This window comes from Pteronotus mesoamericanus, unplaced genomic scaffold, assembly GCF_021234165.1.
Source record: "Pteronotus mesoamericanus isolate MK-2021 breed Mesoamerican mustached bat unplaced genomic scaffold, CSHL_Meso_final scaffold_651, whole genome shotgun sequence".
NCBI lineage: Eukaryota > Metazoa > Chordata > Mammalia > Chiroptera > Mormoopidae > Pteronotus > Pteronotus mesoamericanus.
This window is the reverse complement of record NW_026555325.1, coordinates 38,207,036-38,222,790: the sequence shown is the minus strand read 5'-3', so window position 1 is coordinate 38,222,790 and position 15,755 is coordinate 38,207,036. Positions and strand designations below refer to the sequence as shown.

The 15,755-nt window shown below is 39.5% G+C and overlaps 1 protein-coding gene across 1 annotated transcript in view; it reads left to right on the top strand.

Moving 5' to 3' along the window:
* TTN (titin) overlaps positions 1 to 15,755 on the top strand; it is a 269,499-nt gene that overhangs the window by 195,302 nt on the left and 58,442 nt on the right. The window contains exons 239-261 of the mRNA XM_054562536.1: positions 86 to 385; positions 479 to 796; positions 1,797 to 2,093; positions 2,204 to 2,503; positions 2,595 to 2,909; positions 2,997 to 3,145; positions 3,798 to 3,948; positions 4,036 to 4,317; positions 5,847 to 6,149; positions 6,666 to 6,968; positions 7,069 to 7,350; positions 7,440 to 7,739; positions 7,833 to 8,135; positions 8,227 to 8,535; positions 8,649 to 8,930; positions 9,049 to 9,348; positions 9,435 to 9,728; positions 9,827 to 12,793; positions 13,111 to 13,431; positions 13,528 to 13,812; positions 13,910 to 14,209; positions 14,516 to 14,818; positions 15,379 to 15,654. Coding sequence (XP_054418511.1) covers positions 86 to 385; positions 479 to 796; positions 1,797 to 2,093; positions 2,204 to 2,503; positions 2,595 to 2,909; positions 2,997 to 3,145; positions 3,798 to 3,948; positions 4,036 to 4,317; positions 5,847 to 6,149; positions 6,666 to 6,968; positions 7,069 to 7,350; positions 7,440 to 7,739; positions 7,833 to 8,135; positions 8,227 to 8,535; positions 8,649 to 8,930; positions 9,049 to 9,348; positions 9,435 to 9,728; positions 9,827 to 12,793; positions 13,111 to 13,431; positions 13,528 to 13,812; positions 13,910 to 14,209; positions 14,516 to 14,818; positions 15,379 to 15,654 — 9,240 coding nt within the window. The remainder of the gene's footprint in view (positions 1 to 85; positions 386 to 478; positions 797 to 1,796; positions 2,094 to 2,203; positions 2,504 to 2,594; positions 2,910 to 2,996; positions 3,146 to 3,797; positions 3,949 to 4,035; positions 4,318 to 5,846; positions 6,150 to 6,665; positions 6,969 to 7,068; positions 7,351 to 7,439; positions 7,740 to 7,832; positions 8,136 to 8,226; positions 8,536 to 8,648; positions 8,931 to 9,048; positions 9,349 to 9,434; positions 9,729 to 9,826; positions 12,794 to 13,110; positions 13,432 to 13,527; positions 13,813 to 13,909; positions 14,210 to 14,515; positions 14,819 to 15,378; positions 15,655 to 15,755) is intronic.

Genomic DNA, 15,755 nt, shown 5'->3' with positions numbered 1-15,755 from the left:
AAGAAAGACTTTAACGTGACTATGGAATAAGAACAAATTATTTTTAAAGAGCTACATGACTTACATTGTGATATGCACTCAACAGATGTACCAGGGCCACCCAAAGATCTGAAAGTCAGTGATGTCACCAGAGGCAGTTGCAGGCTTACCTGGAAGATGCCAGATGATGATGGAGGAGACAGGATCAAAGGCTATGTTATCGAGAAGAAGACTGTGGATGGGAAAGCCTGGACTAAAGTCAATCCAAACTGTGGAAGCACCTCATTCGTGGTTCCTGATCTCATCACTGAACAGCAATACTTTTTCCGTGTACGTGCAGAAAACCGTTTTGGTATTGGCGCCCCTGTGGAAACCATTCAGAGGACCACTGCCAGAGATCCAATATGTAAGTTTTTAAACCTACAATTAAAAGAGCACCTCGACCTGGAAAAATAGAGTTACAAACAATGTTTAATGCTTCCTTTAACTATTTTTAAAGATCCTCCTGATCCTCCTATTAAACTCAAGATTGGCCTCATAACAAAGAACACAGTACACCTGTCATGGAAACCCCCAAAGAATGATGGAGGCTCCCCTGTCACCCACTATATTGTTGAGTGCCTTGCATGGGACCCTACTGGGAAAAAGAAAGAAGCATGGAAACAGTGCAATAGGCGTGATGTGGAAGAATTGGAATTTACCGTTGAAGACCTTGTCGAGGGTGGGGAATATGAATTCAGAGTCAAAGCTGTCAATGCTGCAGGAGTCAGCAAACCTTCGGCCACTGTCGGCCCTGTGATTGTTAAAGACCAGACATGTAAGTACCAACATATTAGTACAGAACATCCTCTTTGTGAATGTCTTTCTAGATATTTAACAATAGTCCAAAATAAAGAGAGATATCTATACATCGGGAAGTGACGATAGGTTGAGCGTGGACACGGATATATTACTTGATCACTCATTCTCTCAAATTTCACAGAATTATCATATTTCCTTACACAATACCTTTTCCTTAATTAAGATGATGTTTGGAATTTCCTTAAGATGATTTTCTCCATGCATGCTGTTTTACTGATCAGAAATCAAAACACATCCTCTGCGTGCTCTTCAAAAAAGGGCAGAAAGTAACGATTTATTTGCTTGGCAACTGCCAAGAACCATATATCTTCACAAGCAACTTTCTTTTTCTCTGAAATTTGAGGAAAAGGCAAATCCATTTTAATAGATAAAGTATGCACACACATATAGTAATAATTCTTCCTCTAATTATTGTTACCATCACTACTGTGGTGTATTTATTTGTTCAAATCTCTCTTCTAAATTTAGGAGGGCTATCATCATATCCCTCTTTGCACATTCTTAGACTAAATTTATGAAAAATGGAAATTTGCTTTGACTCTACCAACAAATGAATTTCAAAGGGAATTTCAAAGGGAAATTCACCTCAGAATTAACATAGTAGCTCCCTTATAACTGCATAAAAACTAAAGGGAATATCATCAAAGAATTCCCATGCCTAAGCTCCTACAATTTTCACATATCTGCCCTTTTTCAATATCTAAATGCATAATGCTGACAGGTAAATGTGAGGCAATAGCTGTACACAGCCACATGTAGATAAAGGATGATGACCACATGTACCTGTTCCCTGAACTCGTATTAAATTAGTTGAAGACAGATCTGTTCTTTATATTGGCTTGGCTACAAAGCCTACCTATCATAGATCCCAAGAGCTTTATAGTCATATGAATTCTATTTTCTATTCCTTAGTGCTTTATGTTCCTAATGACAAATTTTTGTTTTTAATAATCTAGGCCCACCATCAATTGATCTAAAAGAATTCATGGAGGTTGAGGAAGGAACTGATGTTAACATTGTGGCCAAAATTAAAGGCGTGCCATTCCCAACACTAACCTGGTTTAAAGCTCCTCCAAAGAAGCCTGAAAATAAAGAACCTGTTATCTATGACACCCATGTCAACAAACTGGTGGAAGATAATACTTGCACCTTAGTTATTCCACAGTCTCGCAGGAGTGACACTGCCTTATATACCATCACAGCTGTGAATAACCTGGGAACAGCATCGAAGGAGATGAGGCTGAATGTCCTTGGTAAAGATTGCATGGTTTTATGAAAACTATGCATTTTTCTATCCATAAATATAATACTTGGCTTTAAAATCATTCCACTAATAAAGTTTTCCTTTTTTAAACCATTTTAGGTCGTCCTGGACCTCCAGAGGGACCAATAAAGTTTGAATCTATTTCGGGAGACCAAATGACAATATCTTGGCTTCCACCTAAAGATGATGGTGGGTCTAAGATTACAAACTATGTAATTGAAAAAAGAGAAGCTAACAGGAAGACATGGGTGCGTGTTTCCAGTGAGCCTAAGGAGTGCACATACACCATTCCCAAACTGTTAGAAGGCCATGAATATGTATTCCGAATCATGGCCCAGAATAAATACGGCATTGGGGAGCCTCTTGACAGTGAACCTGAAACAGCAAGAAACCTCTTCTGTAAGTAGGACATGTTTAACAGACAAAGTCATTCTTATTTTTGTTTTTTTTTAAATTTCTTATAAATCGATGTGATTTTTTTTTTCCACAGCTGTCCCTGGAGCACCAGATAAACCAACAGTCAGCAGTGTGACTCGTAACTCCATGACTGTCAACTGGGAAGAGCCAGAATATGATGGAGGGTCTCCTGTGACAGGATACTGGCTGGAAATGAAAGACACCACTTCAAAGAGGTGGAAGAGAGTTAACAGAGATCCTATCAAAGCCATGACTTTGGGTGTTTCTTATAAAGTGACGGGTCTTATTGAAGGTTCTGATTATCAATTCCGGGTATATGCGATCAATGCTGCTGGTGTGGGTCCAGCAAGTCTGCCATCAGACCCAGTGACCGCTAGAGATCCAACTAGTAAGGCTTGAAGCCATTTCTTTTATTTATTTTTTCTGAAATGCTATGGAAAAGGCAAGAATACTAACGTATACTGGTTCTTTCCAGCCCCTCCTGGTCCTCCATTTCCCCAAGTCACAGACTGGACTAAATCATCTGCAGATTTGGAGTGGTCTCCCCCACTAAAAGATGGTGGATCCAAAATAACTGGATACATTGTTGAATATAAAGAAGAAGGAAAAGAAGAATGGGAAAAGGTAACTAACACTTGCATTATGGAAATGTACTATGAATAAACTAAAAATTTAGTGGTTATTTTCAATCCCAGCAACTTCTATCTGTATTTTTTGGATTAAGAAGTCATAAAAATAGCCCTTGACAGTATGGTTCAGTTGGTTGGAGCATCATCCCATAAACTGAAGGGCTGTGGGTTTGATTCTCAGTCAGGACACCAACCTCAGTTATGGATTTGGGGCGCATATGGGAGGCAACCAATTGATGTTTCTCTCATGTCGTTGTTTCTTTCTCTCTCTCTCTGGAATAAAAAAAGGAAGCACTCACAAAAATAACATAATTATAACTGATAACCCAAACATCCATTATGTCAAAAATCTAATGAAAAATTAAAATCATGTTATTGTTAATTTATCTTTCAGTTATAAATCCTGAAAAAATGAGATAAATGAAAAGTAGTATTTTTTTCAATTGTGTGACAATAATTTTAAAAACATAATTCCTGGCAAGATAGTCCATTCAGAGCCTACCTGTAATACCTCATTCCTAAAACCTAAACTGGCAAGTGTTGCCAAAGACAGTTAGATACGTCAGTGCTTATATGTTAGAAAGCTATGAAAACAAGTAGCTACCAACAACTATTGTAATTATGAAATGCTTGTGATTTTTTCCTAGGCTAAAGATAAAGAAGTGAGAGGAACAAAACTTGTTGTGACGGGATTAAAAGAAGGAGCATTCTACAGATTTAGAGTTAGAGCAGTCAACATTGCCGGCATTGGAGAACCTGGAGAAGTCACAGATGCCATTGAAATGAAGGACAGAATTGGTAATTAATACTTCTATTATTTTTGCATAAATTTATGTCTTTGATTGGACCTGTAAATTGCACTTATAATTTTCAACTCTTTTCCAGTGTCACCTGATCTTCAGCTCGATGCCAGTGTCAGAGACAGAATCGTGGTCCATGCTGGAGCGGTGATCCGGATCATCGCCTATGTGTCTGGAAAACCTGCTCCAACCATCACCTGGAACATGAATGAAAAAGCATTACCTCCAGAAGCCAACATTGAGACCACAGCCATTAGCTCGTCCATGGTCATCAAGAATTGCCAGAGGAGCCACCAAGGCGTCTATTCTCTTCTTGCCAAAAATGAAGGTGGAGAAAGGAAGAAGACAATCATCGTTGATGTATTAGGTAAATACTTTCAATCTATCCCGCAACTTAAAAATAACATTTTTATTTCACCTACAACAAAGCTATGTTAAAATGAAACTGTTACAAATATTTTGGGAAATAAGAAAAATCACCCACAATCTCGTTGGCCAGTCACTATTAGCATTTTTTTAAAATTTCCTCCTTGCTTCTTTACCCTATGCATATTTTATATCATTGTACTCATAAAGTTTTGTATGTTGACTTTTTTATATAACATGCCACCGTAAGCATTTACTATGCTATTATATAGCTTTCAAAAAAGCAACTTTCCTGCAAACGTGCATGAATGTTTCACAATCTGCTAAGGTTGACCATTTGCACTTCATGGGGTGGTGGCTTTATTTGCTAATTATCACAATACTGCCAAAAATCCCTTAGAAGTTTCCATATTCTAATTGAAGAGAAGCATCATATTTGGTTATCAATATTGCATTCCTAGTCACTGAGTATAGAGCTGAACTCTACAAAGCTTTTTCATGCCTCTCACTGGCTGCTTTATTCCAGTACTTTGCTCAGAAAATGAAGCTCTCCCACTCAGATTTCTCTCTCAGCCTATCTCTAGGCACAAGCATACTCCAGGCAGCTAATTTTTATGTGAAAATAACTAGTTCTCTATTGAACATAATTAATGTTATGAAAACAGTATGGTTTCATTAATGAAAATGGCATATGGAAAACTATCTCATTGAGCAGTAACCCTTCAAGACTTTAGTTTCAAGCTACTACAAGATTTAGGTTAGTTTCAAACACTCTTTTGCCCAATGGCTATTATCTTAACTTGATGACTGGTCTACGTTTAGGTTAAATTTTCAGCCTCTCAAAGGTCATTCTGAGATTTGGGATCTCTTGTGTTCCTCATTGATTCACTGGTGACCCAGAAAAAACCTCTTTCCCCTTTGAACAGGAAACTGGACAGGAGAAAGTAGCCCTGTTGTCACTCCTCACTCCCTCCTGTCTCCATTTGGGTACCTCCCTCCTGTCCTGAGTCACAATTAAAAAGAAAAACAAAATTACTGTTTCTTCAGCTTTTACTAAAATAGTGGCAACCCGTAACTGTTGCAAACCTACTTCTTCAAGAAATATGATGGAAAATAAATACCAAGGGGAGGAAAAACAACTCAATAAACAAAACCTTATTTCCTTCATAACAACATTTCCCCCCTTTTATTTTTTATTACTTATTATATTATTCATTATTATTATATTTATTATTATTATTCTTTAATCTTTACCCAAGGACCTTTTTTCATTGCTTTTAGAGAGAGAGGAAGGGAGAAAGGGAGAGAAACATTGATCAGTTGCTTCTCATTCACGCCCCAGACCAAACCCTAGGCATGTACCCTGTCTGGGAATTGAACCCGCAATCTTTCCATTTGCCAAATGCCGCCCAACCAACTGAACCACACTGGCCAGGGCTTGTCCTGTTTTGAAAAACAGGGGGTAACAAATATTGAGCCCTATAGTTTATTGAACACTAACAACTAGAAATCTTTTTTTCTTATTTCCAGATGTGCCAGGTCCTGTTGGAACACCATTCCTGGCTGACAACCTAACCAATGACTCCTGCAAACTGACATGGTTTTCTCCAGAAGATGACGGAGGCTCTCCAATCACCAATTATGTCATTCAAAAACGGGAAGCCGACCACAGAGCATGGACCCCAGTGACATGTACAGTTACTCGGCAAAACGCTACTGTCCAGGGTCTCATTCAAGGAAAAGCCTACTTTTTCCGAATTGCAGCTGAAAATAGTATTGGCATGGGCCCATTTACTGAAACAACAAAAGAACTTGTCATCAGAGATCCAATAAGTAAGTACAATTTAAAACAGTTACATTCTTAATCACTTCTTCGCTCAATTAAAAAAAAACTATGGCGACAAAATATGAATATAAATGCCATATATTTTGTTCATTTGACAAGCATTCATTAGGTAAATATTCAGTATCTAATGTTGGTAGTATTTGAATGTGGTTGTGAAAAAATTATGAGAATATATCTGATTCTTCAAATCCTTCCATATATACTACGCTGATTTTTTTTTTTAAGTTCCCACTTAATGGCACAAATATGAAGTATTTTCCTAACTCTAACACTACTAAATCTAAAGAACTGTCTTAAATTATTTGGCTTCAGTGAATCTCTATTTCCTCATTTGTCAGAGGAAATTAGATTATATTGGGTCTTTTTTAGCTCTAATATTTTATGATGAGATCTCATCTGTTAGTTATCAAAGCAGATAGTTTAATGTTTAAGTGCAATCCTCAGGAAGTATTATTTACTACATTCTTAACATGACATTTTTCACTTTAATTCCATACTTGTAGCTGTACCAGAGCGTCCTGAAGACCTGGAAGTCAAAGAAATTACTAAAAATTCTGTTACTTTGACTTGGAATCCTCCTAAGTATGATGGTGGATCCGAAATTATTAACTATATCCTAGAAAGCCGCCTCATCGGAACTGAGAAGTTCCACAAAGTTACACAGGACAACCTCCTTAGCAGAAAATACACTGTAAAAGGCTTAAAAGAAGGTGATACCTATGAGTTCCGTGTCAGTGCCGTCAATATTGTTGGACAAGGCAAGCCATCATTTTGCACCAAGCCAATCACTTGCAAGGATGAGCTGGGTATGTGTCCAATGCAGTTTATACTTTGAAAACATACACTTATAGATTTATCATAAAACATTAAGTAACATTGACTTGCCTTTATAATTATAAATTTTAGCTCCTCCAACACTTGACCTTGACTTCAGAGATAAAATCACGATTCGAGTTGGTGAAGCTTTTGCCCTCACTGGCCGCTACACGGGCAAACCAAAGCCTAAGATTACTTGGCTCAAAGATGAAGCTGATGTACTGGAAGATGATCGCACTCACATAAAGACCACTCCGACGACGCTGGCTCTAGAAAAAGTCAAGGCCAAACGTTCAGACTCTGGCAAATACTGTGTAGTTGTGGAGAATAGTACAGGTTCTAGGAAAGGCTTCTGTCAAGTTAATGTGGTTGGTAAGTATTATTTAGCAAGAAGATATTCTGCTCTTTCCAAAGCAGAAGTGAAAATAACATTTTGTGCTGTGACTTTTTTTTTCCTGCAGACCGTCCTGGCCCACCAGTGGGACCGGTTAATTTTGATGAGGTGACCAAAGATTGCATGGTTATCTCTTGGAAGCCACCTTTAGATGATGGAGGCAGTGAAATTACCAATTATATTATTGAGAAGAAGGAGGTGGGCAAGGATCTTTGGATGCCTGTGACATCTGCAAGTGCTAAAACAACATGCAAAGTTTCTAAACTGCTTGAAGGAAAAGATTATATTTTCCGGATATATGCTGAAAATCTGTATGGAATAAGTGACCCTCTTGTGTCTGATTCAATGAAAGCCAAAGATCGTTTCAGTATGTATTTCATTTCATTTTAGTGATTCAGTGTGTGATATTGTTAATAGGAAAAATTAAATTTCTAATACATTTTGTTAATATTTGTTAAAGGGGTTCCTGATGCACCTGACCAGCCAATTGTCACAGAAGTTACCAAAGATTCTGCATTAGTGACCTGGAACAAGCCAAATGATGGTGGAAAGCCCATAACAAACTACATCCTGGAAAAGAGGGAAACTATGTCTAAAAGATGGGCTAGAGTTACCAAAGACCCAATCCATCCATACACTAAATTTAGGGTCCCTGATCTTCTGGAAGGGTGTCAGTATGAATTCCGGGTTTCTGCAGAAAACCAAATTGGTATTGGAGATCCAAGCCCACCATCCAAACCAGTCTTTGCTAAAGATCCAATTGGTATAGTATTAAAGCACTCATTCAGTTTGCATATTATACAACTTTGCTTTCAAGTATATTCTAACTCTTATTTTATCCTTTTATTATGTAGCTAAACCAAGCCCACCTGTTAATCCTGAAGCAATAGACACAACATGTAATTCAGTTGACCTAACTTGGCAGCCACCACGTCATGATGGTGGGAGCAAGATTCTGGGTTACATTGTTGAGTACCAGAAAGTTGGAGATGAAGAGTGGAGAAGAGCCAATCATACTCCTGAATCATGTCCTGAAACTAACTATAAAGTCACTGGTCTTCGGGATGGTCAAACCTATAAGTTCAGAGTACTAGCAGTCAATGAAGCTGGTGAATCAGATCCGGCTCATGTTCCCGACCCTGTGCTAGTCAAAGACAGACTCGGTAAGTAAAATGTTCTCAGCTGCATTTGCAAAGAAGATAGGTGTCTCATTGTGTATGCTTATTTGTAAAACATATTAACAAATCAAACCTGAAAGTACCGTTCTTTATTCTAGAACCACCTGAGTTGATTCTTGATGCCAACATGGCAAGAGAACAACACATAAAGGTTGGTGATACTCTAAGACTTAGTGCCATCATCAAAGGAGTGCCATTCCCAAAAGTAACCTGGAAAAAAGGAGACAGAGAAGCTCCAACAAAAGCAAGAATTGATGTTACTCCAGTTGGTAGCAAGCTTGAAATTCGTAATGCTGCCCATGAAGATGGTGGAATTTATTCTTTAACAGTGGAGAATCCAGCTGGATCAAAAACTGTCTCAGTAAAAGTACTTGTTTTAGGTAAGAATTTTAATACCTATGTTTTCAACATAATAACAAATTAAAAGTAAACTGTGATACATTTTGACTTCCTGTCTCGATTAAATCACACATAACTACATTATTTAACACTTTTCAGATAAGCCTGGGCCACCTCGAGATCTGGAAGTCAGTGAAATTAGGAAAGATTCTTGCTACCTTACTTGGAAGGAACCACTGGATGATGGTGGTTCTGTTGTTACAAATTACGTGGTTGAGAGGAGAGATGTTGCCAGCGCACAGTGGTCACCTCTCTCAACTACATCCAAGAAAAAGAGCCACTGGGCTAAACATCTCAATGAAGGCAACCAGTATCTCTTCCGGGTAGCTGCTGAGAACCAGTATGGGCGTGGTCCTTTTGTTGAAACACCTAAACCTATCAAGGCTGTGGACCCTCTACGTAAGTTGCTTTCTCTAAATACAAAAGTATTGTTTAACTGTCTTTAAGAATATTATTTATTCATCATAACTTCTTCTTGTGAAAAGATCCCCCCGGGCCACCCAAGGACCTACACCATGTAGATGTTGATAAGACTGAAGTCTCCCTTGTGTGGAATAAGCCAGATCGTGATGGCGGTTCTCCCATCACTGGATATTTGGTGGAATATCAAGAAGAAGGAGCCCAAGATTGGACTAAGTTCAAGACTGTGACAAACCTAGAGTGTGTTGTTACTGGACTACAGCAAGGAAAGACCTATAGATTCCGTGTAAAAGCTGAAAATATTGTAGGTCTTGGTCTCCCTGACACAACTATTCCAATAGAATGTCAGGAAAAACTAGGTAATTTTTGGATTGACATTTTTATATTGTTTCTTTTTTAAATTATTCATATTGTAAAAAAAAAAAACGCAACTTATTTCCTGGTGTTTGCTTTTTAGTGCCTCCATCTGTAGAGCTGGATGTGAAATTAATTGAAGGCCTTGTGGTAAAAGCTGGAACTACAGTCAGATTCCCGGCCATTATAAGAGGTGTACCTTTTCCTACTGCAAAGTGGACTACTGATGGGAGTGAGATTAAAACAGATGAACATTACACAGTTGAAACTGACAACTTCTCATCAGTACTTACCATTAAGAACTGCTTAAGGAAAGACACTGGGGAATATCAAATCACAGTCTCCAATGCAGCTGGCAGCAAAACAGTAGCTGTACATCTTACTGTCCTTGATGTTCCTGGTCCACCAACAGGTCCTATTAATATTCTAGATGTTACCCCTGAACATATGACTATCTCATGGCAGCCACCTAAGGATGATGGAGGAAGCCCTGTGATAAATTATATTGTTGAGAAAAAAGATACAAGAAAAGATACATGGGGTGTTGTCTCTTCAGGAAGCAGTAAGACAAAACTGAAAATCCCACATCTGCAAAAGGGCTGCGAATATATTTTCCGAGTGAGTGCAGAGAATAAGATGGGTGTTGGTCCACCCCTTGATTCAACACCTACTGTTGCTAAACATAAATTCAATCCTCCATCGCCTCCTGGTAAACCAGTGGTGACTGACATTACTGAAAATGCTGCAACAGTGTCCTGGACGCTGCCAAAATCTGACGGTGGCAGTCCAATAACTGGTTACTATGTGGAACGTCGAGAAATAACTGGCAAATGGGTGCGGGTCAACAAAACACCTATAGCAGACCTGAAGTTTAGAGTGACAGGACTCTATGAGGGAAATACATATGAGTTTAGAGTTTTTGCTGAAAATCTTGCAGGACTAAGCAATCCATCCCCAAGTTCTGACCCAATAAAAGCTTGCCGGCCCATCAAACCACCTGGACCACCTATTAATCCTAAACTGAAAGACAAGAGCAAAGAAACAGCTGACTTGGTGTGGACAAAGCCTCTCAGCGATGGTGGTAGCCCCATTCTAGGCTATGTAGTGGAATGTCAGAAAGCTGGTACAACTCAGTGGAACAGGATTAATAAAGATGAACTCATTAGGCAATGTGCCTTTAGGGTACCTGGACTAATTGAAGGAACCGAGTACAGATTCCGTATAAAGGCAGCTAATATTGTGGGAGAGGGGGAGCCAAGAGAACTACCAGAATCTGTGATTGCAAAAGACATCCTTCATCCTCCAGAAGTAGAACTTGATGTTACCTGTCGTGATGTTATTACGGTTAGAGTGGGCCAAACTATCCATATTATTGCTCGAGTCAAAGGCAGACCTGAACCAGACATAACTTGGTCCAAGGAAGGCAAAGTATTGGTCCGAGAAAAGCGGGTTGACATAATTCAGGATCTACCTCGGGTTGAGTTACAAATTAAAGAAGCTGTGAGAGCCGACCACGGCAAGTATATCATCTCCGCTAAGAACAGCAGTGGACATGCCCAAGCTTCCGCCATCGTTAATGTTCTTGACAGACCAGGGCCTTGCCAGAATTTAAAGATTAGCAATGTAAACAAAGAGAACTGTACAATTTCTTGGGAAAACCCACTAGATAATGGTGGCTCAGAGATAACAAATTTCATAGTGGAATCTCGCAAACCAAACCAGAAAGGCTGGTCAATTGTTGCTTCGGATGTCACTAAGCGATTAATCAAGGCCAACCTTTTAGCCAACAATGAATACTACTTCCGAGTCTGTGCAGAGAATAAAGTAGGTGTTGGACCAACCATTGAAACAAAAACTCCAATTCTGGCTATTAACCCTATTGATAGACCAGGTGAGCCTGAAAACCTTCATATTGCAGATAAAGGAAAGACATTTGTCTACCTAAAGTGGCGGCGGCCTGACTATGATGGTGGCAGCCCGAATCTGTCCTATCATGTGGAGAGGAGGCTGAAGGGTTCTGCTGACTGGGAAAGAGTACACAAAGGAAGCATTAAAGAAACCCACTACATGGTTGACAAATGTGTTGAGAACCAGATCTATGAGTTCAGAGTACAAACAAAGAATGAAGGTGGGGAAAGTGACTGGGTGAAGACAGAGGAAGTTGTTGTGAAGGAAGATTTACAGAAACCAGTACTGGATCTCAAATTAAGTGGCGTGCTGACCGTCAAAGCGGGGGAGACGATTAGACTTGAAGCAGGTGTTAGAGGCAAACCGTTTCCAGAAGTGTCATGGACCAAGGACAAAGATGCTACAGACTTAACAAGATCACCAAGGGTCAAGATTGATACCAGTGCTGATTCATCTAAATTTACTCTTACTAAAGCCAAGCGAAGTGATGGTGGTAAATATGTAATTACAGCAACTAACACAGCTGGCAGTTTTGTGGCCTACGCCACTGTCAATGTTTTAGATAAGCCTGGCCCTGTACGAAATCTGAAAATTTCTGATGTGTCCAGTGATAGGTGTACTATTCGCTGGGATCCACCGGAGGATGACGGTGGCTGTGAAATCCAAAATTATATTCTAGAAAAATGTGAAAGCAAGAGAATGGTTTGGTCTACCTATTCTGCTAATGTCTTAACACCTGGTGCTACAGTAACACGTCTCATAGAAGGAAATGAATATATTTTCAGAGTCCGTGCAGAAAATAAAATAGGCACAGGGCCTCCAACAGAAAGTAAACCGGTCATTGCAAAAACCAAATTTGATAGACCTGGTCGCCCTGACCCCCCAGAAATCACGAAAGTAAGCAAAGAAGAAATGACTGTGGTTTGGAGTCCACCTGAATATGATGGTGGAAAGTCTATCACAGGATACTTTTTGGAGAAAAAGGAAAAACATTCAACACGATGGGTCCCTGTTAACAAGAGTGCAATCCCTGAGAGACGTTTGAAAGTACAGAATCTCTTCCCAGGACATGAATATCAGTTCCGTGTCAAGGCAGAAAATGAAATTGGAATTGGAGAACCATCTTTGCCATCAAGACCAGTGGTGGCAAAAGACCCTATAGGTATGCTATTCTTGCTTTTTTATGATGCTATACCAACTCTTAATCCCAACTACAGAGTCAGTAGACTAATAAATTAAATCTGTAACATCAACACTATTTTATCCAATATTTTTATAAGTACATCTTTTACCAAATCACCTGAAATGTGCAAACAATGGTAGATCCTAATTTTATAAAAGAAAATGAGGAGTACTCAGTAACTGAGATACTGCAAAGTTTATCTTTGATTGAGAATAGATTATATAAAATTACTCATTAAATTATCACTTGTAGTAGTTAACCATGTGTAAATTTATCCTCACATAATTTACTTTCAGAACCACCTGGTCCACCAACCAATCTCAAAGTGGTTGATACAACCAAAAGTTCCATAACTCTTGCATGGGGAAAACCAGTGTATGATGGTGGCGCACCAATAATTGGATATGTTGTGGAAATGAGACCCAAAAAACCAGATACATCGCCTGATGAAGGCTGGAAAAGGTGCAATGCTGCAGCACAACTTGTTCGCATGGAATTCACTGCTACCAGTTTGGATGAAAACCAGGAATATGAGTTCAGGGTGTGTGCCCAAAACCAGGTTGGCATTGGGCGCCCTGCAGAACTAAAGGATGCCATTCAACCTAAAGAAATCTTAGGTGAGGCCCTCTTTTATCACGTCATTTCTTCATACTTCTCTTATGATTTCCCTCCCATTTTATAGAGTCAACTGATGTCTCTCATGTCATTTGCAGAACCTCCGGAGATTGATTTGGATGCCAGCATGAGAAAACTGGTCATAGTGAGAGCAGGATGCCCGATTCGACTCTTTGCCATAGTGAGAGGGCGACCGGCCCCTAAAGTCACGTGGAGAAAAATGGGAATTGATAATGTGGTCAGAAAAGGACAAGTCGATCTGGTCGATACTATGGCCTTCCTTGTCATCCCCAATTCTACACGTGACGACTCAGGAAAATATTCCTTGACACTTGTAAACCCAGCTGGAGAAAAGGCGGTGTTCGTCAATGTCAGAGTATTAGGTCAGTTACTAACAAGCTTCTTCCTCCCCTTCAGAAATGCCTTAGTTAATAAGGAGGCAAAGGACACATGTATATCTGATTTTGTGGTTCTTTACAGATACTCCCGGACCTGTGTCTGAATTAAAAGTTTCAGATGTCACTAAAACATCATGCCACATTTCCTGGGCCCCTCCTGAGAACGATGGTGGGAGCCAAGTGACACATTATATTGTGGAGAAACGTGAAGCAGAGAGAAAGACATGGTCAACAGTTACCCCAGAAGTTAAGAAGACGAGCTTCCAAGTCACCAATCTTGTCCCTGGGAATGAATATTTCTTCAGAGTAACTGCTGTCAATGAGTATGGCCCTGGCGTCCCAACGGACGTCCCCAAACCAGTGCTTGCATCAGATCCTCTAAGTAAGTAATAGCCTTCCTCCTCTTTTTAACTTGAGTCCCCTACGTGAGCAAGGTCACGATGCCGAAACATTTTGATCCGCTACTTAAAGAGCTATAATTTGTAGAAACCCAAACAGTACAAATAAAAATCTAACTCACTCCTTAATTCATCTGGTATAATACTATTTACTTTCAAATACCCAACAACAGTTTCCATATACTTTGAAGCAAGTGGTATTTAATATACTACACACTTAAGGATATTAACAAATGGACTTGACTAGGTCGGTTACATGAACAGTTTTCTAAATCATATTTTTCTTCTAGGTGAGCCAGATCCCCCAAGGAAACTAGAGGTAACTGAAATGACAAAGAATAGCGCCACGTTAGCCTGGTTACCTCCCCTGCGCGATGGCGGCGCTAAAATCGACGGCTACATCATAAGTTACAGGGAGGAAGAACAGCCTGCAGATCGCTGGACAGAGTACTCAGTGGTTAAAGATCTCAGCCTTGTTGTCACTGGCCTAAAGGAAGGGAAGAAATACAAATTTAGAGTAGTGGCCAGGAATGCTGTTGGAGTCAGTATGCCCAGAGAAGCGGAAGGAGTGTATGAAGCCAAAGAACAGCTGCGTAAGTTACCATTGTGTCATTTTTATCACGTGATAAAGTTTACTACAATTTTCTTCTCACATGTAGACATTTCTCCCTGAGGAATATTGTTCCAGAAATACTTCAATAATGGCAGAGAACAGGGGTTTCTCTGAACCATATAAGCCCACTTTATCTCCTGACACAGTATATACATCTCTGTATCACAGTGCAAGCACATACAAATAATTTTTTAAAAAATTCTTGAAGCAACACCTATCTTTCTTCTGTAGGCCAGACTCATATTTTTTATTGTTGTTGTTCAAGTACAGTTGTCTCCATTTTCCCCCCTTCACTCTCCTCCAGCTCACCCATCCCCACCTCCCACCCTCAATTCTATCCCCCTTTGGCTTTGTCCATGGGTGCTTCATATTTTCTACTTGATTCAATCCCATTCTTTTAAAAAATAGTAGCTGTAATGCCAACATTAAATTAAACCAACTAATGAGTTGAAGTCCACAATTTGGAAAACACTTAGTATAGTTCCCAATCAGAGGAAATTAACCTTCCCCCAAAGTTAACGTATTTTATTTTCCCTTTAGTGCCACCGAAGATCCTTATGCCAGAGCAAATTACTATTAAGGCTGGGAAGAAACTCCGAGTTGAAGCCCATGTATATGGAAAGCCTAATCCAATCTGTAAATGGAAAAAAGGAGAAGATGATGTTGTCACATCCAGCCACCTGGCAGTGCACAAAGCAGACAACTCTTCAGTTCTGATCATAAAAGATGTGACTAGGAAAGACAGTGGTTACTATAGCCTCACTGCAGAGAACAGTTCTGGGACAGACACTCAGAAAATCAAAATTATCGTCATGGGTAAGTGAAGCATTAGACAAATGGACATCTAACTATGAAGATCAGGAACATTTTTCCTATCAAATCCCTGCTCTTATGTTTTTTTGTCTTGGTTCACGCAG